Genomic DNA, 25,062 nt, shown 5'->3' with positions numbered 1-25,062 from the left:
TTAAACGCATTTCTGACAACCTAAGATAATCAAAATATGAATCTTATTATCCCACCTTAATATTCAAATTTGTGTAGAGCAGGTTTATTGCAATATTACTGTAACAGTGAAAAACCCAAAAAGAGAAAAAAAGAAAACAGTGCTATAACCACTCTGTACACCAATAGCGAATGTTGCGAGCTTTTCCAACTTGGGAAAAAAAAAGTCTTTTAAATACTAACACCTCCCAAAATGGGGTGTGTCCCTTGGTTGATAGTGCTTCACACCAACTAACAAGGTCCCACCCATCCCCCTTTAGTGACAGATAAATTAGTCATGTTCGTTACCACCAAGAGCTTCTGAAATTTGATGAAACATGGCTTATAACTATGAAGATGTCTCTAAACAATGTGAAATAGAATGGAAATTAAATGTTAGAAACACTGTCATGTTCATGTTACAGGGCACAACTGCAACTATGTGACGCAAACAGAAATACAAACCCATAGAGCCTATGCACAAGAAGAATACTTTAAAAAGTGAATAGTTTGACTCCATTTGCAAAGGGCTTATTGCAAGCATGAGGAAACACATTCAGTCTCTAGAAACGACCTAAAAGCTGGGTGAGGTGGTGTGTGCCTGAAACTCGAACATTGGGAAGTAGAGATAGGCTACTTGCTGGTCAGTCAGACTAGTCAAAACTAGTCTAAGGTCCAAGTGAGAGAACTGTTTCAACAAGATTGAGAGCCGCCCTGAGGTATACCTCAAGCTGTCCTTTAGTTTCCAAACATATGTGTGCATGAGGATCTGCCCCCCGCCACCCCCCCCACGGAGCTAATAGTAGCAAACTCTGGACAACACAGTCAAACTATTTAATAAAAGGCAAATGCATTCATCATGAAAACACCTCTCACACAGTACTGAAAACTACTAAACAGCCCCTTTGTTTTAAAGTCTGCACTGGAATTCTGATCCTCCCCATCTTTTCAAGTCATTAGTCATTTAAGATTTCCTAGGCTATGAAGTTTCATCAAGAGTGGTACTTGGCGCAGGTTCTAGAGAGAAAGCCAAAAAGATCATTTAGCTCTGTGCCCAGCGAACACAGGCGGGGAGGTTGTGCAGAAGACTTTGGCAGCCCTCCTAACTTGTGTGTAAGAGCCACTAAGGATGGCCCAGGGTCAGTCATTTGAGCAACTTAAATGGAGAGGTGTGCTTGGAAAGGGGTGTGTGAGACACTGCATGTCCCTGTTGGTATCTTACGTCAAACATTTCAAAGGGATTTATAAGTATTTGGCTGGGGTGGGTAGTGAATATTTCTAGACCTTTTTTTTTTTTCTAACTTCCAATTGTGCTGTTCAATAACAATTCTCAATTCAAAGGTTTCACCAGGATTTTGAAGGGAGTGGTAAGTCTATCTCTGAAGAAATCTCAGGCTTTGAACAAGCACAAAAGCATCTGTATGGCCTCTACTGCCAAACTCGTTACTTTAAAAATCTCAACTCAGGTTTTTTTTTGTTTTTTTTTTTGTTTTTTAAACCTAAGTTTATTTTTCAACCGACAGAGAACAAGCTGAGACCATTTCCAAGGTTCCCACAGTTCTTAAGTTAAAGCATGTGTGCGCGTGTGTACTTGTGTGCATACATGTGCGTGGGAACTGAGTGTGGGTGTCTCTGTATGCTAGGCAAGCGCTCTACTACTGAGCCACATAGACAGCCCCAGACAAATCCAAGTTACTACTTTTGTTGCTTTTGCAGTGCTAGCAATGACGTCCTGGCTTCACAATTGAGTTCCACTGAGCTACACCCCAGTCTTCCAAATGCACCTTTCTTAAACACTCTCAATCTCCACAATCACCACATTAAAAAACATTCAGGAAGTTCCAAGGGTTGGCATTCTTTTAACTGTATTCTAAGAGGACCACAAACAGAAATAAATGCAATAAAAATGCATCAGTAGCAAATGACTAGGCACATAAAGATGTATTATTAAACTCAATGGCAGGGAGTTATATCTTGAGTAAACAGTGTTGATTAAATTGTTCTTTTAAAATGGGTAATTTGATTAGATATGAATTTTAAAACTGAAAAGTATACCTAAAAGTTCTATATTTGCTGTGTCCAAAGATAACCCTACCAAATAAAAATTGAGAAATACTGTCACAGATAAATTACAAAATGCATGACTATAGTTAGATAGGCCACAGCACCATGTATTATATATGGCAAAGTACCTTTCAAACTTATTTCAACTTTTAAATATGCATACTAATATTATTAGAAACCACACTGAATTTAAATATGCATACCAATGTTAGAAACCACACTGAATTTTGTACTTTGACAGACAAGTGAAAATCAGCAGACTACCAGTAAAGTATAAAAAATGATTTCACAGGTAACTCTTACTCTAGAGCAGTGGCTCTCAACCATCCTAATGCTGCGACCCTTTAATACATACAGTTCGTCATATTGTGGTGATCCTCAATCATAAAATTATTTTCATTGCCACTTCATAACTGTAAATTTGGCTACTGTTGTAAATTGTAATGTAAATATCTGTGCTCTGATGGTCTTAGGTGACCCCTATTAAAGCACTGTTTGACTCCCCAGGGGCTTGTAACCCCCAGGTTGAGAACCACTGCTCTAGAGGTTCAAATTGATTTGAATGCCTCCTTTCTCTGGGCTCTTAATAGCTAGGATTACAGGTGTGCACCACCAGGCCTGACTTCACTTAGTTTTTACGTTTATTTTGTTAACAGTGTCTGTGGGGGAGAAATATTTTCTAAAAATGAATAATTTACATAGAAATAGAATACTTGTGGAAAATATCTTATGAATTCTCATTCATCTAGACACCTCAGGTGACTTCTATGAGAATAAAAACTCTTTTGTAAGAGAGACTCATGTCTTTTAGTAATTATGCTTTATTTCCAGTGCACCATGTTACATAAATTTAAAACAGAAATAATATATGAGCTTAATTAAGAAGACATAAAACTACTCACATTGAGTTTAGGGACATACCACTCCTCCAGAAAGGGCCAGGAACTTTATTAGTTCCACAGTAATATTTCCGCTGACAGCTTCGGCCGTTTACAGGAGCAAAAGTGTTCTACATTTAAAAACTATGAATGACTTTTAATGAGGGATATTTTACATTAGAGTTTCACAATCGCGATTTGTAGTTAGATCAGCATTCTCCCAAACCAATAGCCATAATGACAGCATTCAAGCTCACTGAAATCCCCAAATGGCTTCCTTTACAACAGAATAATCAAGGGCTGCTGAGATGGCTCAGGATAAAATTGCTGCTGAACCTGGTGACCTGAGTTCAATGTCTGAAACCCACGTGGTGCCACAGAAGAACCAATAACCTCAATTTATTCTCTGACCTCCATAATCACGCCATGGCACATGAGCAAGTGTGTGTGCATAACACACACACACACACACACACACACACTTAGCAAATATAAAAAAAAATACTTAAGAGACTGATTCTCCAGCATTTTTCAGTCTTCTGCAAGCATACATAGTGAACACAACTCTTAATTGTGGTTAGATCCCATTCTTGACATTAGTCTGATTTCTAGGGATACTGTGAAAATAATTATTTCCTAGCATCAGTAAGCTCTGCCCTTGTTACTGCCAGTCTATAAAAATATTACCAAAGGGTATAGACATAAGGTGACTCAGCTGAAGCTACTTACTCAAAATACACCCACAATAGGTTTAGTTTTTCTGGCTGATATACTAATATAATTCTTTGTCTTTCCAAAGTTGGAAGAAATTTGTTGAGTCTCTGCTGGAAACTTAAATTACAAAGTTAGGAAGTTTGTTTTCTTACTTATAGACAGTAAATATTACTGTTTAAGCAATTCCTTTAATTACCAATGGATGAGTATGACTATAATATGCATGCCAATAAGGTCATAATAGATCTTTTTGCTTCTAGAGGAAAAAGGCTAGTTTCTCTAAGTTGTAATATAAATATGTGTATTTATGTATATATAACAGGGAAGTATCCAAATCTATTAATTTATTTAATAAGTACTAATTAAAGACCTATTATATGCCACTTAGGACAACTCAAAATCACTACTTTTAAATTATTCTGGAATGGAAGAAAGAAAGGGTGATTCCAGCTAAGTGTAGCCTACAACTATTTATTGGCTCACAAAACACATCGATGGTACTGCTAGCTTTCATATTTTAGGTATTTTGTGTATGAACACTTTTAAGAAAATTTCAGGTCCAATCTAACTGAACTGGATAGTTAAACTTGGATAGAGTTAATCTGAATTTTTCAAGTAGGCCACATTTCTTCATATTGTTCCTACTATATATATGAAATAGGTAATCCCTTTGAGTTGACACCTGACTTCTGACTTCAAAATGTTTCATGTAGTCAAGATACTTAACACATACCCTGGCTTCCTCTCATCACCAAGTCCATTAACTCAGGACTGCCACCTAGATGTGCTACAGTCTTTGTCAGTTATGACCACTCTGTCCTATTTTGCTTGTTCATATCTCATAATTCAATCCATCCACTTCAGGCCATCTCTTTCTTATAATGGAAAATGTGTGCCTTTGGGCCCCTATACTTCTTTGGACACTTTGAGAAAGCTATTTCTCTCTCTCTCTCTCTCTCTCTCTCTCTCTCTCTCTCTCTCTCTCTCCTCCCTCTTGTGGGAAAAGTCTGTGTGTGTTGTTCACGTATGCATATGTATGTGTGAGTGGGTATGCATATAAGTATGCATACAAGCGGAGGCCAGAGGTTAATGTTAAGCGTCTTCCTCTATTTCTCTCCACCTTATTTTACTAAGACAGGGTATCTAATTGAACATGGAGCTCAGCAGCTCAGCAATTCAACAAGACTAGCTGGATAGCAAGCACTGGAATCCTGGATTCACCTCCCCAGTACTAATATTGCAGGAGTGTATTACCACACCTGGATTTGTAAATTTTTTAAAAAAGATTTATTTGTTAATTATGTATACAACGGTCTGCCCCATGGATCCCTGCAGACCAGAAGAGGGCACCAAATCTTATAGATGGTTGTGAGGTACTGTGTGGTTGCTAGGAATTGAACTCAGGACCTCTAGGAAGAAGAGTCAGTGTTCTTAACCTCTGAGCCATCTCTCTGGCCCCCTACACCTGGATTTTTAAGAGGGTGCTGGGGTGGCAAGCACCGGACCAACTAAGCATCTCACCAGTTTCTCCATTCCATTGATGTAGACCAAAGAAACAGGCCAGTCCTCAGGTGGTAATCTTATCAGGTGCCTACAATGTGCTACTCACACTGTACTGGACTCCAGAATTGCTACACAGAGAAGCAAAGGCTAGAACGTTTTATATACCAAAAGAAATCTCTGACAGCAATGTTAGATTGGGCACTAGAAAAATTGAAACCAACTTTGGAAATAACTAAGAATCCCATTTAAGCACCCTTCCAAACATACTGACTTCGTACCATACTTGCTGTTCTTTAAGCATTGATACGTAGCAGAAATAAGCACCTTGCCACAGTTGTTTCTCATTTGGTTTTGGCACTAGAACTGACTTTTTAGTCTCTTTAAAGGTGATAATGGTCTTTCTATAGCATGGATAAATTACATTCTCAGCCTAAAATAAAAAGCTAACAGCCACTTGATGAATGATTTCCCAGGGAAACAGGCTCTTACCCTCAGCAGTCTGCTCACGAATGAGCTCCTGAAATAAGGCGTTTGTAAACTGCGATGGCATACTCTTTCTCTCCGTGTTTACATTACTGTGTGCTTAAGAAATGGTGACATCACTAGGTAACACTAGCAAATTACTAAAGCAGTTTTCCCCAGAAGATTGTCAAGTTTAATGTAAATTCCATCCACCTAAGGATGGAGTATTGAGATTATATAAGGAAATAAAAATACTGACTTTAATCGTTTAAGAGTTTGTTCAGAAGTTTCCGCAGGCCAACTGAATTGCTTCTTATATGTTAGATCAACAAACTGGAGGGGAAAAAAGCCACAAAAGAAAACCTGTTCTACAGGCTTCTGTACACGTAGGACAGAGGAGCTACTGGGAAAAGCAAGCTGTTTTATGTCCAGGCTCCACGCCTGCCCAGAGTTTACTGGCTCTCTGCAGGAATCTTCATTTTCATTAATGTTTTCTGCCTTAAGAGACTCACTTGGATCAATAACCTAAGGCACATATTTCCTGAGGCTGCACAGGGTAGAATAGAAACTTTGCTCAAAATAGTTGTCTTTATGCAATGAATCAATTTAATAGTTAACAATATATACTTCCTTCTACAGGAGAATAATCACACACTTTATATGCATACCTTTTTATATAATACATATGTCTACACCTATATGCAGTTGTAGAGAATATACAATATCCTTTTAAAGATTATACAAATGAAGGCTCCATTGGAATGTAAATAAACACAGTTAAGAATTTACTTTCTTTTCTCTTTACACACATACTTCTAGTTATATTCTCTGCAAGCGAGCTACATGACCGACTATATGGGAACTTGGTTTCACTATAAGAAGAAAATGCCTAACTCGTTTAACTCAAAAATGAATATTTATTCATCTTACACCAATGATAAATTATATAGGTAAATTATCTCCCTTTTATTTTCCTCACAGAACTTTGGAAAAATCAGGTGTTACTTTGGGTTTTATAGTAGCATCTAACATTTAAATTATATGTACTTTCAATTAATGCTAGCAATACTTTAAGCTGAATTATGGTGGAAGGATGTAATTCATAGTAACTTATAATATCAAACACCATGACAATAGCTTTAAATTTCCTGACAATATATAGATAGAACCAAATTTTCAAACACTTGATAGAAAAACATGAAGAACAGAAACTGCCACTATTTTTGGAAACTGTAAATAAAAAACCATTTCCAAAATAAGATATTTGGAGGACACAGAAAAGTTGGTAAGGATTCAAGTGCCTTAGGCAACAGAGAAGTACTGTTTTGTAGTTGTTGTTTTTCCGGACCTCTCCTAGTAACAGCAGTTCATCGTGCAGAGAAACAAGCAACAGTCCAATTTAACATATAAGCATTGCTGTAGAACTCAATTATCTCTTATTAATTCACTTTCCTCATCCCAAACCAACACAGAAAACCTTGCGGTTACTCACCAAGGGCTATAGAAACTCCCCAGCGTGTCTAAGCAACAAAACATAGAGCCATGGTGAGGTGCTGAAGACAGCTCTTGTCTCGGGGTCAAAGCACTTCAGATGAAGTAGCTTTTCTCTTCCATTTAATAAAGGATGCCTCCTCCTACTCAAGTGTGGTGGAGAAAGACTGCACAATTCTGCCTGGACTTTCTGACTCTCTGAAGAGTAACAGTTACCACCGGAAAACGTTAGCAGAAAATGATCACTTGAACACTCACAGAGAGCCGCAGTAAATTTCCACTCTGCTTGCTCTCGGATTCCAAGCCTTGCTTGTCTCTTAATCTGTCATAGGCAGTTCTGTTTCTGGTCAAACCAGCTTGCTTATTCGCTCGCTCTCCCTCTCTAGCACGGGGCTTGAGACGCACACCACAGTCACAGCTCCTTTTCCCCTCCCTTCCGCCCCTGCTGTGTAACGTTACAAGACTGCCTGTAAAGCAATTAACAGAGGCAAAATTAATTATCGGGCAAAAAGAAAAGTCTGAAGATAAACAATAATTTGTCATCACTTTTTCCCTTTACGTCTTGAACCAATTCCTGTATGGGATTTTGTCAAATGATTAAGCTGGCTCGACCATCTTACTTAAAAATATAAATGTAGATTCCCAGCAACTGCTCACTGACAGTAACAATAAGAGACCTGACTGCTAATGTGTCGGCTCCTCAGGGAGGATGCTCTGTCACAATGAGAACGTGCAGTGAGGAGATATGCAGGCACTACCAATGTAACCAGAAAACAAGGGAGACTTCAGAGTGTTAATAACTGAATTTTAACAGTGTAATTTTTTTATAAAAATGCAATCAATCTTTTAGCACATTGTTTTCAGATGCAGAGTTAACACTTGCAGTTATAATGAAAAAAATTATAAGAACACAGAAAAATACAGACATCAGAAATCTAACTAGAGTCTCTTATGTTTTATTGCAAACTAGACGCAACTATTTCAACAGAAAGTTTTCTACCTAAGCATTTGTGGTCAAGCTCTGCTATACCTATTCAGTGAGTACTAGAAAGGCCACAGAGAACAGTTAAAAATTCTCACATCCATATTTGTATAGTAAAACACCTTCAAATTATGACTTGGAGACTAGGCTCTGAGGAAGGTAGAGTGGAAAGGTGACTCGGACGACATTTTCAGGATTCTTTGGAATTGAATTCCCAGCTCTGTACTGAAGCCAGTTACAGCTGCTTTGGAGTTCCAGCCTCCAATATGCAAAAGTCCTTGGTTTTCCTCCCGACAGAACTCCCACTTACGGACCTGACAACAGTAGTTATGGGACCTATCACTCAGACACTAATCCTCGACAGAACTAGTTTCTCTAAGAGTATGAGCTCAATTAAAGTGCAACTATCTCTAAATAGCTGTTTAAATGCCTGAAGAAAAATAAGCATATAAAATTTGGCTTTAAAATAGAGATTACTGGGCTAGTGGGACAGCGAGGAAGATAAAGGTGACCACCATTAAGCCTAGTTCAATCTTCAGGACCAAACAGCAGGAGGCAGGAACTGACAATGCAGGTTGTCCTCTGACCACACGTACAGAGTGGCGCATGCACAAATACACACAATAAATAAATGGAATATATATACTAAATGAAATTCATTTAAAGCAGTGAAGTTGGGGGTAGTAAATTCTGTTTTCCCAAGCTGGCAATCAAATCCAGAGGTTTCTGAGTGCTAGGTAAGCGCCTTATCATTGAGCCAAAGTCCCAGCTAACACATAGTTTTGAATTTTAAGTATACTATACATAATTATTTAGATATTTCTTACCATCTAAGAACAGGTATCAAATTTATCTAGAGATTAGCCAAAAATTATTCTTTCAATCACAATTGAAAATAAATCAATTTTATGTCCTAGTCTGTAAGTCTTCCTTCCTTTTTCTCACCTTTCAAAGCAAGGCCTCAATGTTTAAGTCAAATCTGGCCTTGAATTCCTATCAGCCTCCCAAGTGCTGGGTTAACAGACATGACCAGTTCTTGATGTCCAATGCAAATTATTCTAAATTGGTAAGGACCATTAAGTGCCTTGTACCCTGGATATATTCTCAAGAGTCCTACCACAATCAAAGAAATTCAGAATTTGTAAGGGTGGTTCTTAAAAAAACCTCAAGGTAAATGTTTTAAAGTGTCTTTAAAATCAGAAGACCTCATGGCTTCGAAACTCACTGTAGAAAGTAAGATCCATAGGGGATAAGCATGGGTGCAGAGCACTATCTGAGGGCAGAGCACTCGCCTACTCAGTCTATCCTGCATCTACAAAGGCCCAGGGCTCCACTCCAGGCCCCACTGCCCCTCTCATATGAATACACAGACTTAGTAAGAAGGTTATTAGAAGGAACTGGAGAGATGGCTCGGAGGTTAAAAGCATTGCCTGTTCTTCCAAAGGTCCTGAGTTCAATTCCCAGCAACGACATGGTGGCTCACAGCCATCTCATAATGGAGTCTGGTGCCCTCTTCTGGCCTGCAGGCATACACACGGACAGAATATTGCATAATAAATAAATAGATAGATAGATAGATAGAAGGTTATTAGGCCACAAAGACGTCGATTTTACTTTTTCTAAAAGACAAAATGGGATGGGCCTCTTTCTCTGACCACAGTAATAGAAACAGACGTTATAACCAGAAGTCGCTGGCCCCACTCAGGCCTGATTCACTGGTGGACACAGGTGGTGCCCACTCCCCTCACCACTTCTGAGTCTGTAGGGGTCATAATAAACCAGGAGCCCACCTGGTGGCTAGGCCTAGATATGGGAGAGAGGAAGAACAACAGCTCCACGCTATACCTTGTGGCTGGGGCGACAAGTCAGTCAAGTGCCATTGTGACCCAACTAAGAGTCCAGGCAATGGGCAGCTGAGCATCAATGTGGTGAAAGAGTACAGGCTGGGGATATGGAAGAGAGGGAGAGGCAGAATGGTTTGTGGGCTAGGAAGAGGCAGATCTGGAGAGGTGAGGGTGGTGAGGAATGAGCTGATATGAATGGCCAGAGGGGCATTCGAGTCCAGGGAGATATCAGGGCCTGGGCTGTGACTGGGCTTCATCTGTGGCCCTATTGGTATCTGAGGGTTGTGCTGCTGTGGGGGTCACACCAATCTGGGTGGCATGCACAGCCACTTGGGGCCAAGCTGGCCCAGGCTGTCAAGGACCACATCTGGGTCCACAGTCCTGCTGTGGCTGGGGTCTGTGTTTACATCCCTGGACCATGTTAGTGCTAGGGCCCAAATGGATTCTAGAGGTCTGGGCAGCAAGGAACCTGTATCCATGTTGGTGGCTGAGGGACGGTTGTGCTGCTGCCAGGGTCAAGCCAACTGGGTGACAAGGGCTGTCAACTGGGGCCATGTTTGCGTCCATGGCCCTGCTGCAGCCAGGGTCTGTGTGGATGTCTGTGGCTCCTGAGACAGTCGAAGACCATGCCCATGCTGGGGGTCTGGGACCACCCGGGACCATATTGGTGTCCGAAGGCCATGCTGATGCTGTGCTGCCATCTGGGACCATGGTGACATCCTGGCTGTGCCCATGGTCCTACCAAACCCAGGGTCTGTAATGTCTGTGGCTTGTATTGCCACCAAAAGCCACATAAATGCTCGGGATCTGGGCTGCAACCTATGGTCATGAGTGTATCCAAGGGCCATGCTGCCACCAGGGACCATGGTGTCGTCCAGTCAGAGGTCACTGCATAGGGCCATGTCAGGGTCTATGGCCCCGTGATAACTGGGGTCCTGGATGGTGTGCGTGGCTCCAGTTGCCACCAAGGGCTCTGTGGATGCCGGGGTCTGGCTAGCCATCTGTGACCACGCTGGTGCCCTGGGGCCATGCTGCCATGGGGATGTGCTGATTTGAATGGTCTGTGCTGCCACAGGGGCCACGGTGCTTGGGTGTCTGGGCCCAAGCTGCTGCTGGGTCTGTGGTGATGTCCATTGCCCGAATTAACATGGGGTCATTGGAACAATGCTGTGCAGAGCCAGCCCCACCCCTCACTGGCCCTGCCTCTTGCCTGATACTACAGCCGGTGAACTGGTCAAACCCCTCAGGGGACAGCTCACCCTCTCCCCACCACCCCAGAAAGATGGCACCAAACCTTCTCTGGGAAGCATACTAAAGCTAATCCTGCGGTCAGTGATGTAGGTGAGCCAACCCTGAGGGTGTGAGAACAAGAGAGCTGACCCTGCTTCCCCTCGCCTACCATGTGCTGACATGGGTGAGGAAAAGATGTTCTCCCCCTTTCACCCATTACCACTTATAGCAGAGGAGAGAGCTAGGTGGCACTAAGGTCACAAGAGTGGGAGAACTAGCCCCGACCCCCACTGGCTACACCTGCTTCGCCAACATCAGGGCCAGCTCTAGTGAGCTGCCCATATGGGAAGCAGAGGCCGCTTTCTCGTTCACTGTAGCCAGTGGGTAGTAAGGATGAGGGAATGCTGGTGAGCTGACCAAACCAGCTACTACCCAGGCCCAGAACCAGGGCTAGGTATTGGCCCACCCCAACATCCACATAGTCTATTAACTGTTGGAGCATGTGAAGGGGATGAACCTACAGATCCAAAACAACAGGATCCCCATGATACAGGACAACAATAGGATATCCAAGAGGAGCCCCAGTGGGAATTCATTATTGGTTCTGTAGCAGCAACCAGAGGCCTGGAGCTGACAGAGGCCTCATGGCAATGTGTTGTGGAATACAATGTGAGTTCAAGGCCAGCCTGGTTTACAAGAGCTAGTTCCAGGACAGGCTCCACAGAGAAACCCTGTCTAAAACCCACCCACAACCCCCAAAAAAGGAAAGAGAAGAAATACAAAAATAGAGAAAGGTAAAAGCTCAGAGGTAAAAGGTAGGCAAGGTAATTTAGGTTAAGAAAAGCTGGCTTTTGAAGATGCTACAAAATCCGTTATCAAAATAAAACATTAAGAGAAGAACCATTTCCAACAAACCAAAGAATAGTGCATTCTTAAACTATGGGAAACCCCAATCAGACTAAAGAATAAATATAGCATTTGGATCTCAAAAGAAGAAACAGAATAGGAAACACAAAGCATGCCTGAGGAAAAAAAAATGAACGAATGTCTAAAAAAACTGTAATTATATTTACTTATTCATGGTGCATGGGCAAACCCACTATTGCATGTGTATGAGGCAGAGGACAACCTGCAAGTCTCAGTTCTCTCCTGCCACCATGTGGTTTCCAGAAATCAAACTCAAGTCATAAGTCTTGTTGACAAAGCCTTTCTTTACCTACTGAGCAATCTTTTAGTGCTGTTTTCAAATTTTCATGAAACCATAAATACACAAATCCAAGTTCAAAAATTACCAAATGTAAGAAACAAGAAGAAACTAATTCCAATGAACACTATAATCCAATCACTTAAGAATATCACTAAAGTACTTGAAGAAAAAACAGTCACACTACATGCAAAGAAACATGTAATAGCAAGCATCAAACACATGGTACATGAAGAGCCATCAGAGTAATGACATCAAAGAACTGAAAGGAAATAGCTGTCAATTTCTTTCAGAAATGAAGATATGATCATTAGCCAGTCCAGAACCATAAGGAACGGTAAAGGAGAGTCTGGTGGTGGCGGCACACACTTTAATCCCCGTACTCGGAAGGCATACTGAGTTATACATACATAATGGATGGCCAAGGCTACACAAGAGACCCTGGACCCCAAACAAACAAACTGAGGTCCCTTCTGAAGGCATAAAAAATCATCGCAATTACACGAAACCTGCACAAAGCAATAAAAAACACTAGAAAGAATAAAACATATTTTTCCTTATTTTGAAAATACCTTTCAGGACCAGCAAGATAGCTCAGCAGGAAAAGGTGCTTGCTGTCAAACCTAATGACCTGAGTTGACTTCCAGGACCCATATGGTAAAAGAAGAGAATCAATTTCTGCAAGTTGTTTTTTTAACCTGGCACACACCTCTGCCCCTTGGCCAATACACATACACCAACTTAAGAGGGTTTTTTTTGGTGGGGGGTGCAAGCAGAGCTTTCCGGTAGTTACGGCACCAGTCCTGGAACTTGTTCTGTAGACCAGGCTGGCCTTGAACTCACAGAGATCTTCCGGCCTCTTTGCCTCCTAAGTGCTAGGATTTACAGGCTCAAGTCAGTTGGGAATGCGTAGTGAGTGAGACCCTGTCTCAAGAAAGAAAGAAAAAAAAAGTAGAAGAAAAGAAAGAAAGACCAGATTCAACTATATGCTGTCTACAAGAAACCCATTTATTTTACTTTCAGGCAAGACTATTACCTAGGATAATGACACTTACAAAAGAGTCAATCCATTAAGGTCACAAGCATTCTAAATATTTTGTGCCTATACATTAAGAAAAGAATGGGCGAACTAAAAGAGTAAAAATCTACAGCTATAGTCTAAAATATAAAGTCATTTCTCAATAATTCACAGGACAAGTGTTAGACTATCCGCAGGTATACAGAAGATGAAACAAAAGCAAACACACATTCTTTCTAAATGTATTTGGGCTGATTATCAAGACACATCATACTCCACAATACACAAAAAGCTTGAAGATACACTTGAACTTAAATAACAACTTAAGTCATAATAACTTTCAAGTAAGTAATAAAGTGTGTCTGAGAAACTCCCAAATATTTGAGAAGTAAACACCACACTATCAAAAAATCCATAAGTCTTCAAAAAAATGGAGAAAGATAAATTAGAAAGTACTATAACTAATGGAAAACAAAATTACCAAATACGACCATCTGTTGCCTGCTGGTGTAATTTAGAGACACGCTTCACATTTAAACATATAGAAAAAAGAACATGGGCTTCTAAAGACCTCACCTTTCATATGGGTAAGCTAGACAAGAATAATTCATATGAGCACATGTACCACATATGGGGCATCATACATACAAACATGCACGTGTGCAACAAAGAAACTAAACCAATGCAAGAACCAAAGAAACAATAAAGAACATATCAACTAAATGAAAAATAGAAATAAATGAAAAAAATAGATCCTTTGAAAAAAATTTGATAAAATTTACAAATATCTAGCAATGTGTCAAAGGAAAAAAAGACTAAAACATTAAGTTATAAAACAACAAAAAGAGACTATACACTTGATAATGTTTCAAGATGTTTTTAATTGTCATAGCTAGTATCTACAGAGAAAAGCCCAGGTGTAGTGGTAATCATCCTGTAATCAGAAAAATACATCCCCAACGAAGGATCATCCAGACAAAAATGTCCACAGTCACAAAAATGAGAAAGCCTGGATTAAAAGCTGACTCAGTTCAAGCTTAAAGAGCGTCACGGAGTTGCTTATTTCTCTGCATTCCTATCTCCTGAACTTTCTCCATTCACAGTTGTGCTCTCTCCACATGGTGATGGTTCTGATAGACCCTCGGTCATCAATATCTCAAAAGCCTCTTGATAACTGTGTCAGTCTTTGAATCAGGACCCTGGCCTTAACCATGGAACCACCTGGCTACTAGGTATAAACGAGTGGTATGAGATTGAGAATCCTAAAAGGTCAAAAAGGGATATATTGAGAGGCTTCTATTATATGGCCCTAGGGGCTGAGGAAAGAACAACTTAAATCTTCTGTTAGCTTCCTGTCAGACATTAAGCGGAACATATATATAAGATCATATATATGCACCATGATTTACCTGCAAGGAGCACACAGCTGGTCACACTCGCGTACTGCTATTCCAGTCCAATCTAGCTACTAAGCAACCATTCCTATCCCTTCCCAAATCTATACTTTCAAGAACAGTTCTGCCTAACATTAAGCAAGTTTTCCAGATGAGATTAACAGTGTGCTCACCCCAACCTGTTGGCTGGCTATACCTAGATTATAAAATTACTGCCCTCCCCACACATTCAATGACAGGAATTAGGTGGTGTGGCCTTGTTGAGGAAATGTGTCACCGAGGGTAGGCTTTGAGGTTTCAGAAGCCCATGCCAAACTCAGAGTCTCTCTCTAACTGCTGCCTGTGAATCCAGACGTAGGATTCTCAGCTACCATCTCTGCTCACATCCTGCCGTGCTCCCTGCCATGAGGACAATGAACCAAACCTCTGAGACTGTAAGTCAGCCACATTAGAAATGGTTTCCTTTATAGGAGCTGCTATGAACACGATATCTCTTCATAGCAATAGAACACTAAGACATATATGAACAAGCAAAGATGGAGAAACATCAACATACATAGCCCACCCTATAAGGGAGGAAATGTGTTTCTTTTGACAGGCACTGTTGGTGTTCCCGTCTGAGATCTTTCCTATCAAACAAGTAGGTAGGTGTGTGTGTGTCTATGTGTGTGTGTGTTTATGGAGACCTCTGAAACTGCCCCAAAGCACACAAGATACCTACATTATGCTCTAATTATTCTCAAATAAAGCAATTGTATGTAATACAGCAAGTTTATACTCAAAACAAGTTATATCAAAAACGACTGTTGTACTTTACCTTCATAAAATACATGTATGTTTTACACTATGAGATATATTAAAATTGTGGAGACCCATGGTCAGACGCTTCTAAAATGCGTAAACACAAACCTTTGGCTTTTAAAATGACATTTATCTCTCTTCTCCCCACTGTCTTTCTAAAATTTAATTTTCAGAAAGACTTTAATTTTCAATTAGGTGAATGTGCAGGTCTGTGAGGGGTATGGATACATGCGTGCAGGTGTTGTGAAAAATAGAGGAGGGTGACAGCCCCCCTGGAGCTGGTTGTGAGCTGCCTGACATGGTGCTAGGAACCACACTCTGGCTCTTAGGGGAGTAGTGTATGTTCTTCATTCGTGGGCCGCTCTAACACCTCCCACTGTCCTGCACACTCTCACTTTCCACTCGTGTTTCATTTCAATAATTTTCGAATCCTTAAGCAACAGAGCATAGATATAAACTATTATGGATTTACCTTTGGCTGATATAGAGCACAGGATTTATTCTGCAATAGCCTGACACAAGAAAAGAGCCACAGAGCAAAGAACCTGCCGCTGCCTTTTCTCCAGGCAGACTGCCGGGACATTTGTATGTGGAGATGCCTCTAGCTTTTCTTTCTTTTCATTTTCATTTTAGGAAGAGTCAACTGTGTGGCCCTAGATATTTAATTTGGCTTTCATAAAATCAGAATATGGAGAAACCTCTGAAGGATGAATGCTTTGGGACTATCCCAAAACTTAACTGTTCTGTTTTCTCCTGGCTCACTGCCCATCTGCTACGGCTATTTTTGGGAAGGAAGAAGCTGAATAACAAACAAATCATGGAATATCCCTTTCTAATTGGTGGTATTTGTACCTGAGAAGTGATTCTTTTCCTCTCTTTCCAGGATAACTGTCTTCCTGCTATAGTGGGACAAACAGACACAGGCACAGACTCTGAAGGAGCAATAGACCCAGATGGACAGCTTGTTCAGCCAGTGGAGTATGAGAAACTATGGGGCTGAGAAAACAGTAGCGAAGACACAGCGGCCACAAAAGGAACGAGCAGAAAGCATACTACACCATCACTGCTGTCGGGAAGAGACCTTCAAGAACAGGAAGTGTTCGCTTCTGACTGCGGAGAGCACTGACTCCAGTGTCCACTTTTAATTGCTTCAAGGCCACACACAGTATCAGAGGAAAGGGGGCCTTCAAAGAACCACTCACGAAAACAAAAGGGACTTCTTAAGAAGTCACGTTCTCTAAATTCCTGAAAAGACAAGCTCTCTCTAGCTCTCTCTACGTATTCCAGCTGCCTTGAACTCGTAGAGTTATTGACTGCTGCTTCAACCTCCTGAGGTTAGGAGGGTGTACCACCACGTCTGCAGTCTCTCTTCAGTGAGAAGGAAAGTGTGAGGACAGGCAGCGTCCAGGTAAGAGGAACGAAGTTAGGAAGCACATGTTGGCTTCTGTTCCCCCAACCTGAAAAGTAGAACCCAAATCATAGAATAGAATGCACTTAGGTAAACCTGTTCTTCTCAAAAATCAGAAACAAAACATATGAAAAAAAAGAATACAATTCATGTATGGCATATACTGAATTCAACAGTTACAATTCCGAACAATATCACAACACTAAGTGAAATACATGCTGTGGTTTTCCATTAAGTTCTCAATTTCAAAAATAACATACCAGCATTATAACCAACAGAATGGGCTCAGTACTATATCCACAGACCATAGTAACAATATTCATTATTCTTTTTTTGTTCCTGGATCCATTTTCTTCAGTTGTTAAGGTAAGAATGAAAAATACATTTTAATAAAAGAGTATATGGGCAGGTCAAAACTATAAAATACCCTTTAATAAATAAACAAAGAGGCTGTAGAAGAGATGGTTCAACGGTTAAGAGCATTCTCTGCTTTCCCAAAGAACCCAACTTTGAGTCTCAGCATGGATTACAACCCCCTGCAACTCCAGTTCTGGGGATCCAACTTTCTCTTCTGGTCTTGACCTCCAAGGGCACCTGTATGCATGCAAGCACATACCAATACCTACACATAATTAAAAACAAATCTTAAAAATAAATGGAGATAAAAAAGTAAGTCTCAAAAAAAAAAAAGTTAAGTCTCACCCTGTGGAGAATATACCTTTTCTTTTTATATTAGCATAACGCTAATTTTCTAAGTTCTTACAAACTTTCACTTTTCTAAAATTCCTACAATACTCTACAATACTGTATACTATACTACAAAATACCTACAATATTCCCTTTCTGTACAATCATATCAATACTGTAATAAATCTGATGCTCTAAAGCAAGACCAAAAATAGGATCTAATAAAAATACAGGGGAAAAAAAACCCTCACAAAACCAAAAACAACCGGAAAAAGAGGAGGCTGAATAAAAGGACAGAAAACCTTGAGTTAAAATTCAATTGAAAATGTCAAGGGAAACCAGTCTCAGAGTGTCTCCTTCAGCAAAGTTAAAAATTGGTAATAGGAATACTTTAGACAGCATGGAAACATGGGACACAGCCATAAATAAACACAGTATTTGAATAAAGCCTATCCAAAGTTCACACAACAGCAAACCCTCTACAAAACAATCATAGTGGACTCCATGGTCAGTATATGTGGCACTGAGCTCAGAGTAAGTAGGAGCTCACCCCGGAACGAGGACCGGAACTCATTTTCTGTCCTCCTGCCTTGACTTCCAAAGGATCACATTCAGGAAGTCCTACGCACAACTTCTTTTCAAAACTGTCAGTCACAGAAAATAGCTTTTCTAACTGCAGTCAGAACTACATCTTGTTCCACAACTCAAACACAAAATAAAGTTTTTCCTAGTTGATTAAAAAAAAGTCTTTTGCATTTTAAATTCCAAAATATACAGTCCTTAAGAACCACATGCTTTTAATTCCAGTATTCAGGAGGCAGAGGCAGGTGGATCTCTGTGAGTTCAAGGCCAGCTTGGTCTAAAGAGTGAGTTTCAAAGCTACAGAGAAGCCCTGTCTTGAAAAACAAAACACAAACAAAACAAAACAAAACAAAACAGAACTAGACTGTGTTTGTTTGACACCCTGTCCACCGTTTGCAAACGCCCTGCTCTCTTTTTCACTGCACTCCAATCACCCACAAGTACCAGCTGCCCGCTGCCCTGCAGACCTTTTACTTGGGCACACACATACATGCTTGTTTGAATTCATAATGAGATAAGTCTCTAAAACTGAACAGACTGCTTTATAACTTATTTTTATTTCTTTAGAGTAGATCTTGGATTTCTTCACACTAGATTTGCTAGATCTTCATTCCTTTAAAAAAGCAGCATGGTGTTCACTGTTGAATCCCAACTATTTCTTTAAGCCATTTAGGTTTGTTTTCCTAATTTATACTATACTCACTTATAACAGGAGCACAAATCAAGATTTATGTTCAAGTTATAAGAAATGATCATCTAAGAGAAATAGTCATTTTCTTACAACTGATGTAGACTCCTGAAAGTTGGTAACCATATAGGAAAAAACCCCAAACTACCCACTGTTTTCAATATAATCTTATCAAGAATTCTGAAAACTTACATCTAGAACTGCTTCTCAAATTAGCTATACACAAAGCCTTCTGCAATGCACTGCATAGCCAGTGTGATTTGAGAACTGAATCTCACTAATTCTCCATTATTGTTCCATCACGTTGAAGTCTTTTCCAGAGTTTTTGTAAGCTTACTATGGCACAGTGTTCTCTAAAGAATCCCAAAGAAGTCTGTGACAAAGGACAATTTAGAGAAGCGTATACCACTCTGAGGGAAAGGTGAAAGTTAGGAAAAGGAAATGAGCAGCAGAGCAATGCCCTACCGCATGTTGGCTTATGGATCAGTCCCCAGTATAGGACAGAAATTGGAAATACATTAATTTTGTTTCTTAATTTTTTTGTTTTTCTTTCCTTCTTCCTTCCCTCTCCCTTTTTATTAGTGCCAGGAATCGATTCTAGGGCTTCACACGTGCTGAGTAACTGCTCTATCACTGAGTTACATCTCCAGCCCTTCAAATTCAAATTATGTACACATATATACATGCAACTGCATATGTGCATGTACATGCAGTCATATGTATATTACATATACACACAATTTAATGCAGCTGAAATACTAACAGGAAATATAATAAGTTTTTAATGATACTGTTCTTTGATTGTTAAGATTATGGATTAGTTTTTTATGTTTTTCTATACTACCCAAATTCTCTGTCACAGCATAGAGAATTATAATAAGTCACATAAAAACAGAAAATACATAGATCCTGGATTATGTATAATTCTGTGTTTTCTTTAGATTTTTTGACTATTAATGAGCTAACTGCAGAGAGACATTTCATTGTGGGGGCTGCTAAGCTAAACCAAAAAAAGGTATCTTGACTTCAAAATTTGGGTCTAAGGATATGTTGAGGTTCTGTTTTTGTTTCCCCAGAAGATGAGAAGTTATGGATTTCTTCCAGGATAATATGGTTTGATCAAGTAAGAGACCCTGAGAGGTCTCCGTGGGAGTAATGGCCCAGGTGAGCCAACATCCAGAACAGGCAACTGACTGAGACAATGCATCCTCACAGACTACTACAGTCAAGATTTAAACATAATTCTAAATTTTCTCAGTATCCCCATAATATTACCAGTGCCCCCAACCAGCAGGAAGTAGTATAAAAAAACTACACCTAAATTCCCAAAATATTGCGTATGTTTGTTTTCATTATGGTCATTGTCCATCTCTTTCTAAAGAAAAAAGGGGGATATGATATAGAAATGATGAAAAAAGGCAGATTGTTGAATCTACTTTAATTAGAAAATAACTTAATCTCAAAATACATTATATTGGAATGGATTTTGGCTTACTGATATAAATTTAAGGTCAATTAAACTGTATGTATGTTATACTGTATGTATATTTCTACTCTTGTTTAAGGCATTATGTTTGTGCAGCTTATTTAAAATGTAATATAGAGTAAAGAAATACAAATTAATAGTCATCTATAATACTCAAACTTATAGTTGGTCATGTTAGTTTGATTTTCTAGATATGCAGAGATGTATTTCAGATGGATAGGTAATCTTCAAACACTTCAAAGACCTATAGAACATAGCTAAAATGTTTTAAGAACTTAGACTTTATTTGACAGTGAAAGAGAGCATCAGTTTCTTCAAGAGGATGATGGACATCAAAGAAGCTTCTTATGGAGTTTGCTTTCAATGTGGCAAGGTTAGTCATTTGGACAAGAAACTGTTCTTGCTTAGACTGCTTGATAGTGTGCTGTATAAACTAGACATGCAGGACCCACAAGAAAATAACTGCTGAACTTGCCAAAGAAAGATGGGACAGTCTTTCAGGGTTCCTGCTTCATGGAAGAGACTGCCAAACATTCTGCAGGATACAGAAAAAAATGACTAACAAACTGCCAATATAAGTGTGACAATTTCAAATTTCCTGCTTCACTGGAAAATCTGCCAGATACGCAAGGCATATAGGCTGAAGATGGATGTCCTGATCTTACAGAATTACTTTGGGTGACTGTCCAGGCAGCCAGTTATCTCTGTCATTTCTAGAGTTTTGAAAGCTGCTTACAATGTATTTCCTGTTTACTTAGGTAATATTTACAGCCTTCTGGGGCCTTTGATGGAGTTGAAGATGAGATAGTTATAATTATAGTTTTCCTAAGTTATGATAAACAACAAATTGCATATGAAACATTAGACTCACAATGAGAGAACAGATGATAGAGTATTTTCTTTAATTTTGTTTAATACAAATAGACTAAATATTGCAACTATAATTCTTCCTTAATAACCACTTTGTTTATGTAATATTACTATGTTAGAGTTAAAACCTTACTCTTAATTAGACAGAAAAGAGGAGATGATGTGGGATGCCCCTCTGTATATGGTAAATATGCTTTATCACCATTAGTTAATAAAAAAGCTGCTTTGGCCTATGGCAGGGCAGATTATAGCTAGGCGGGAAAGCCAAGCTGAATACAGGGAGAAAGAAGGCAGAGTAGTGGGAGATGCAAACAGCCACTGGAGAAGCAGATGTGAGATAAGAAGCCTCAAGCCTCATGGTAAAATATAAACTAATAGAAAAGTGTTAATTTAAATGGTAAGATCTAGTTAATAATAAGCCTGAGCTAATAGGCTAAACAGTATGTAATTAATATTAAGCCCCTGAGTTGTTATTTTAAAAGCAGCTGCAGGACGAGGTAGGACAAGAAACCTCCAGTTACAGTTAAGATTATGGATGACTTTTTTGTGTTTTTCTTTTATGTTTATATAACCAAACTCTCTATCATAGCATTCATAAATAAAAACTAATACATTTCAAAAACAAGAGATAAACATATAAATAGCCATTTAAGACAAAATATGAATTCTGCTGGGCACAGTGGCTCATGCTTGTAAATCTAGCCCTTAGCACAGTAAGACAGGAAGATTGTACCAAGTTCAAAGCCAGCCTGAGGTACACAGGTAGACTCTGTTTCAAAACATAGAAAAAAACATGGGCTCTTACAAAATAAGCCTTTTCCAATATTGTTTAGTTATTTTTTTACCAATAGGACAAAATATTTTACATAAAATCAATGCAAGGAGGGAAGGATTCATTTTGGTTTGTGGTTTCACCAGCAGGAAAGGTTGGTGACAGGACTGTGAAAGAGTGGGTCACATGTCTGCAGTCAGAGGTCAGAGAGAAATGGATGCTGGCACCCAGCTGCCTTCCTCATTTCCTTTTTCTTCAGTCCAGGACACCAAGTCATTTGTGGTCTTCCCTGCTCTGTTCAACTTCTCTGTCAATGACCACAGCCATGCAGGTAACTCTAAATACCATTGAGTTGATAATGAAGATTAACCATCATAGCCATGGTATCTTATGCATGCATTTTATTTAGTGAGCCTGAAGGTTTGTGTTTCTGTTACAACTCCATGCTCAGGAAGGGTCCTGTTGAAGCTAAGAGCTGATGTCAATGCCTCTAGGATAGAAGCTGTGTGAGGGCTGGTTCTGTCTGCTTTGTTTATTGCCCCATTCTCAACATCTAGAATAGTGCTTGACACATAGTGAGACAAACAAATATTTGTTCAAAATATTCTATTTAAAAAATTTGTTACATTTATTTTGTGTGTATATGAGTGTGTGTGTGTGTGTGTGTGTGTGTGTGTGTGTGTGTGTGTGCACGCCATGGCAGGCAGGTGAACAGGGACAGCTGGCAACTTGCCTCATAATAAAAGAGAATGTATGCTAAACCTTATATTCTAGGAGAGTCGTGCTTTTATCGCATTGTCTTGCTACTTACGGACGAGCAGAGGTATCTAACCTGGGTCACAGGAAGAGCAGAACATGTTATTCCTTCTAAAGAGGCTTCAGAACAAACACAGAGCAGCAGCCTGGTTCCAAGTGAGAAGAATTTGATCCCCTCCCTGAGCAAACCTCTTCCACCTGCACCATGTCCCATAATAAAAAAGTACACCTCACTCAAGCCCCAACAAAAACTAGCATGCATGTAATTAAAGCACAAGCCCCACAGAACACTTCATAAATTATAGCTGATACACTTTGATATTGTTGAAGTTATTTAATTGCATATTATTAAGACACAAATTATGACCTACCATGCTGAATCTACAAGGTAGGTCAATCAAGGACCCCTTTATCTTGGCTACAAGGGCAATATCAAACTTATGGAAAACATACTGATTCAGATCCAGATGTTCCTAAGAATATAAGGATGGTCACCATGATCTTTTCCAGGACTCAGTTAAGACAAAAACCACAGAAAGTTGACTGTGAAGTCAAGGTTCTCTAGAGCAGCAGAACTTATAGAATGAATCTCTCTCTCTCTCTCTCTCTCTCTCTCTCTCTCTCTCTCTCTCTCTCTCCACACACACACACACACACACACACACACACACACAATATGTAAACAATATATAAGCATAATTATATACAATGCATATAAAATATTATAATAAATATATATTATAAAGATATATGTGGGATTTATTAGAATGACTTACAGGATGTGGTCTAGCTAACCCAACAATGGCTGGCTATGAATGGAAAGTTCAAGAATCCAGAAGTTGCTCAGTCTATGAGGCTGGATATCTCAGCTGATCTGCAGCAAACACTGGAATCCCAAAGAAGTAGGCTCTAATGCCAGCGAAAGAAGGATTTGCAAGCAAGGAAAACAGAAAAGGCTTCCTCCTTCTACAGCCTATAGGATTCCAGTAGAAGGTGTGTCCAAGATTAAAGGTGTGTCTCCCTGCCTCAAGACCTGGATCAAAGGAGTGTGTCTTCCCACCTCAAAGGTCAGGACTAGAAGTGAATCCACCCACTTCAAACCAAGCCAAAAAAAAAAAAAATTCCTCAAAGGCATGCCCTCCATTTCTGGATTCTAGTTAATTCTAGGGGTAGTCAAACTGACAACCAAGAACAGCCATCACAGGCTGTAAGAACCAACCATTCCCAGAAGATGAATATAGCATATAAAATTTATAATGATTGTGATAGAAAGATACAGACAGACAAATTATCATCTTTGTTCAGAACATCCACAGCCAGGGATTTAGGGCCACAGACTTTATTCAAAAAGGAAGCCCAGTATACAATACATAAAAAAAAATAAGACACTGCAGAAACAGCTGTCCTAAACTCCAACAAAAAGGAACAACCTATTGCGGAGCTGGGCAGAGCTCCAGAAGACAGGAGAGTGGTGCCTTCACCAAGGCCTAAGGAGTCTCATGACTCTGAAGGCTGTGATCATCACCGCCCCACAGGGTACACAGGTACAACTGATGGTGGGGAATCCTCACTGACTTGCTGGCCAGCACTAGGACCATAAATCCCTAATCTTGCATGTTCTGAGCAAAGATGGTAGACTGCCTATCTCTAATCGCTCTTAATTTTGTTTTTGTTTTTTTCAAGACAGAGTTTTTCTGTATAGCCTTGGTTGTGCTGGAGGGACTTACTCTGTAGACCAGGCTGGCCTTGAACTCAGAGATCCACTTTACTGCCTCCTGAGTGCTGGGATTAAAGGTGTGGGTCACCACTGCCGAGCTGTGAGCTCATAATTTTGACAACAAATGTTAATGTGCTTTGCATACTCTCAAAAAGGACACTAGGTGTGCTTCATGCATATTTAATCCCAGCACTTGGGAGGCAAAACCAGCCAGATTTGTGTGAGTTCAAGCCCAGTCTGGTCTACATTTAGAGTTCCAGGCCAGTCAGACTACCCAATAAAATCCTGTTTCATTAAAAAAAACAAAACAAAACAAAAAAAACAAAAGCATAATAGCTCTCTAGGATGGTTTGTGTCTGTCCCAAGTTTGGAACTCCAAAATTTAAGGAAGCCATTTAAACTACCAGTAACAAGGGCACCATCAGGCAAGTTCTCTTTCAGATAATGGGATAAATTCTTCAATTTGTACTGATTTTTCAAAAACCAGAGTATGC

The 25,062-nt window shown here is 39.7% G+C and overlaps 1 protein-coding gene across 7 annotated transcripts in view; it reads right to left on the bottom strand.

Moving 5' to 3' along the window:
• The window catches only part of Cab39l (calcium binding protein 39 like), a 105,433-nt gene that overhangs the window by 58,611 nt on the left and 21,760 nt on the right, over nucleotides 1–25,062 (bottom strand). The window contains exon 1 of one of the 7 annotated variants that reach the window (XM_085698610.2): nucleotides 23,628–23,788. The exons of 3 other annotated variants lie outside the window; for them this stretch is intronic. Coding sequence is in view for 2 of the 4 variants with exons in the window: in XM_048448173.3 (XP_048304130.3) it covers nucleotides 7,131–7,174 (44 nt within the window). In the remaining 2 variants the exon portion in view is untranslated. 3 more of the 7 variants (XM_085698612.2, XM_048448173.3, XM_048448182.3) reach the window with 3 other exon arrangements.

Source organism: Myodes glareolus, chromosome 12, assembly GCF_982192425.1.
Source record: "Myodes glareolus chromosome 12, mMyoGla1.1, whole genome shotgun sequence".
NCBI classification, from domain to species: Eukaryota; Metazoa; Chordata; class Mammalia; order Rodentia; family Cricetidae; genus Myodes; species Myodes glareolus.
Note: the sequence above shows the minus strand (reverse complement) of the source record. Positions and strands in the feature narration are given on the sequence as shown.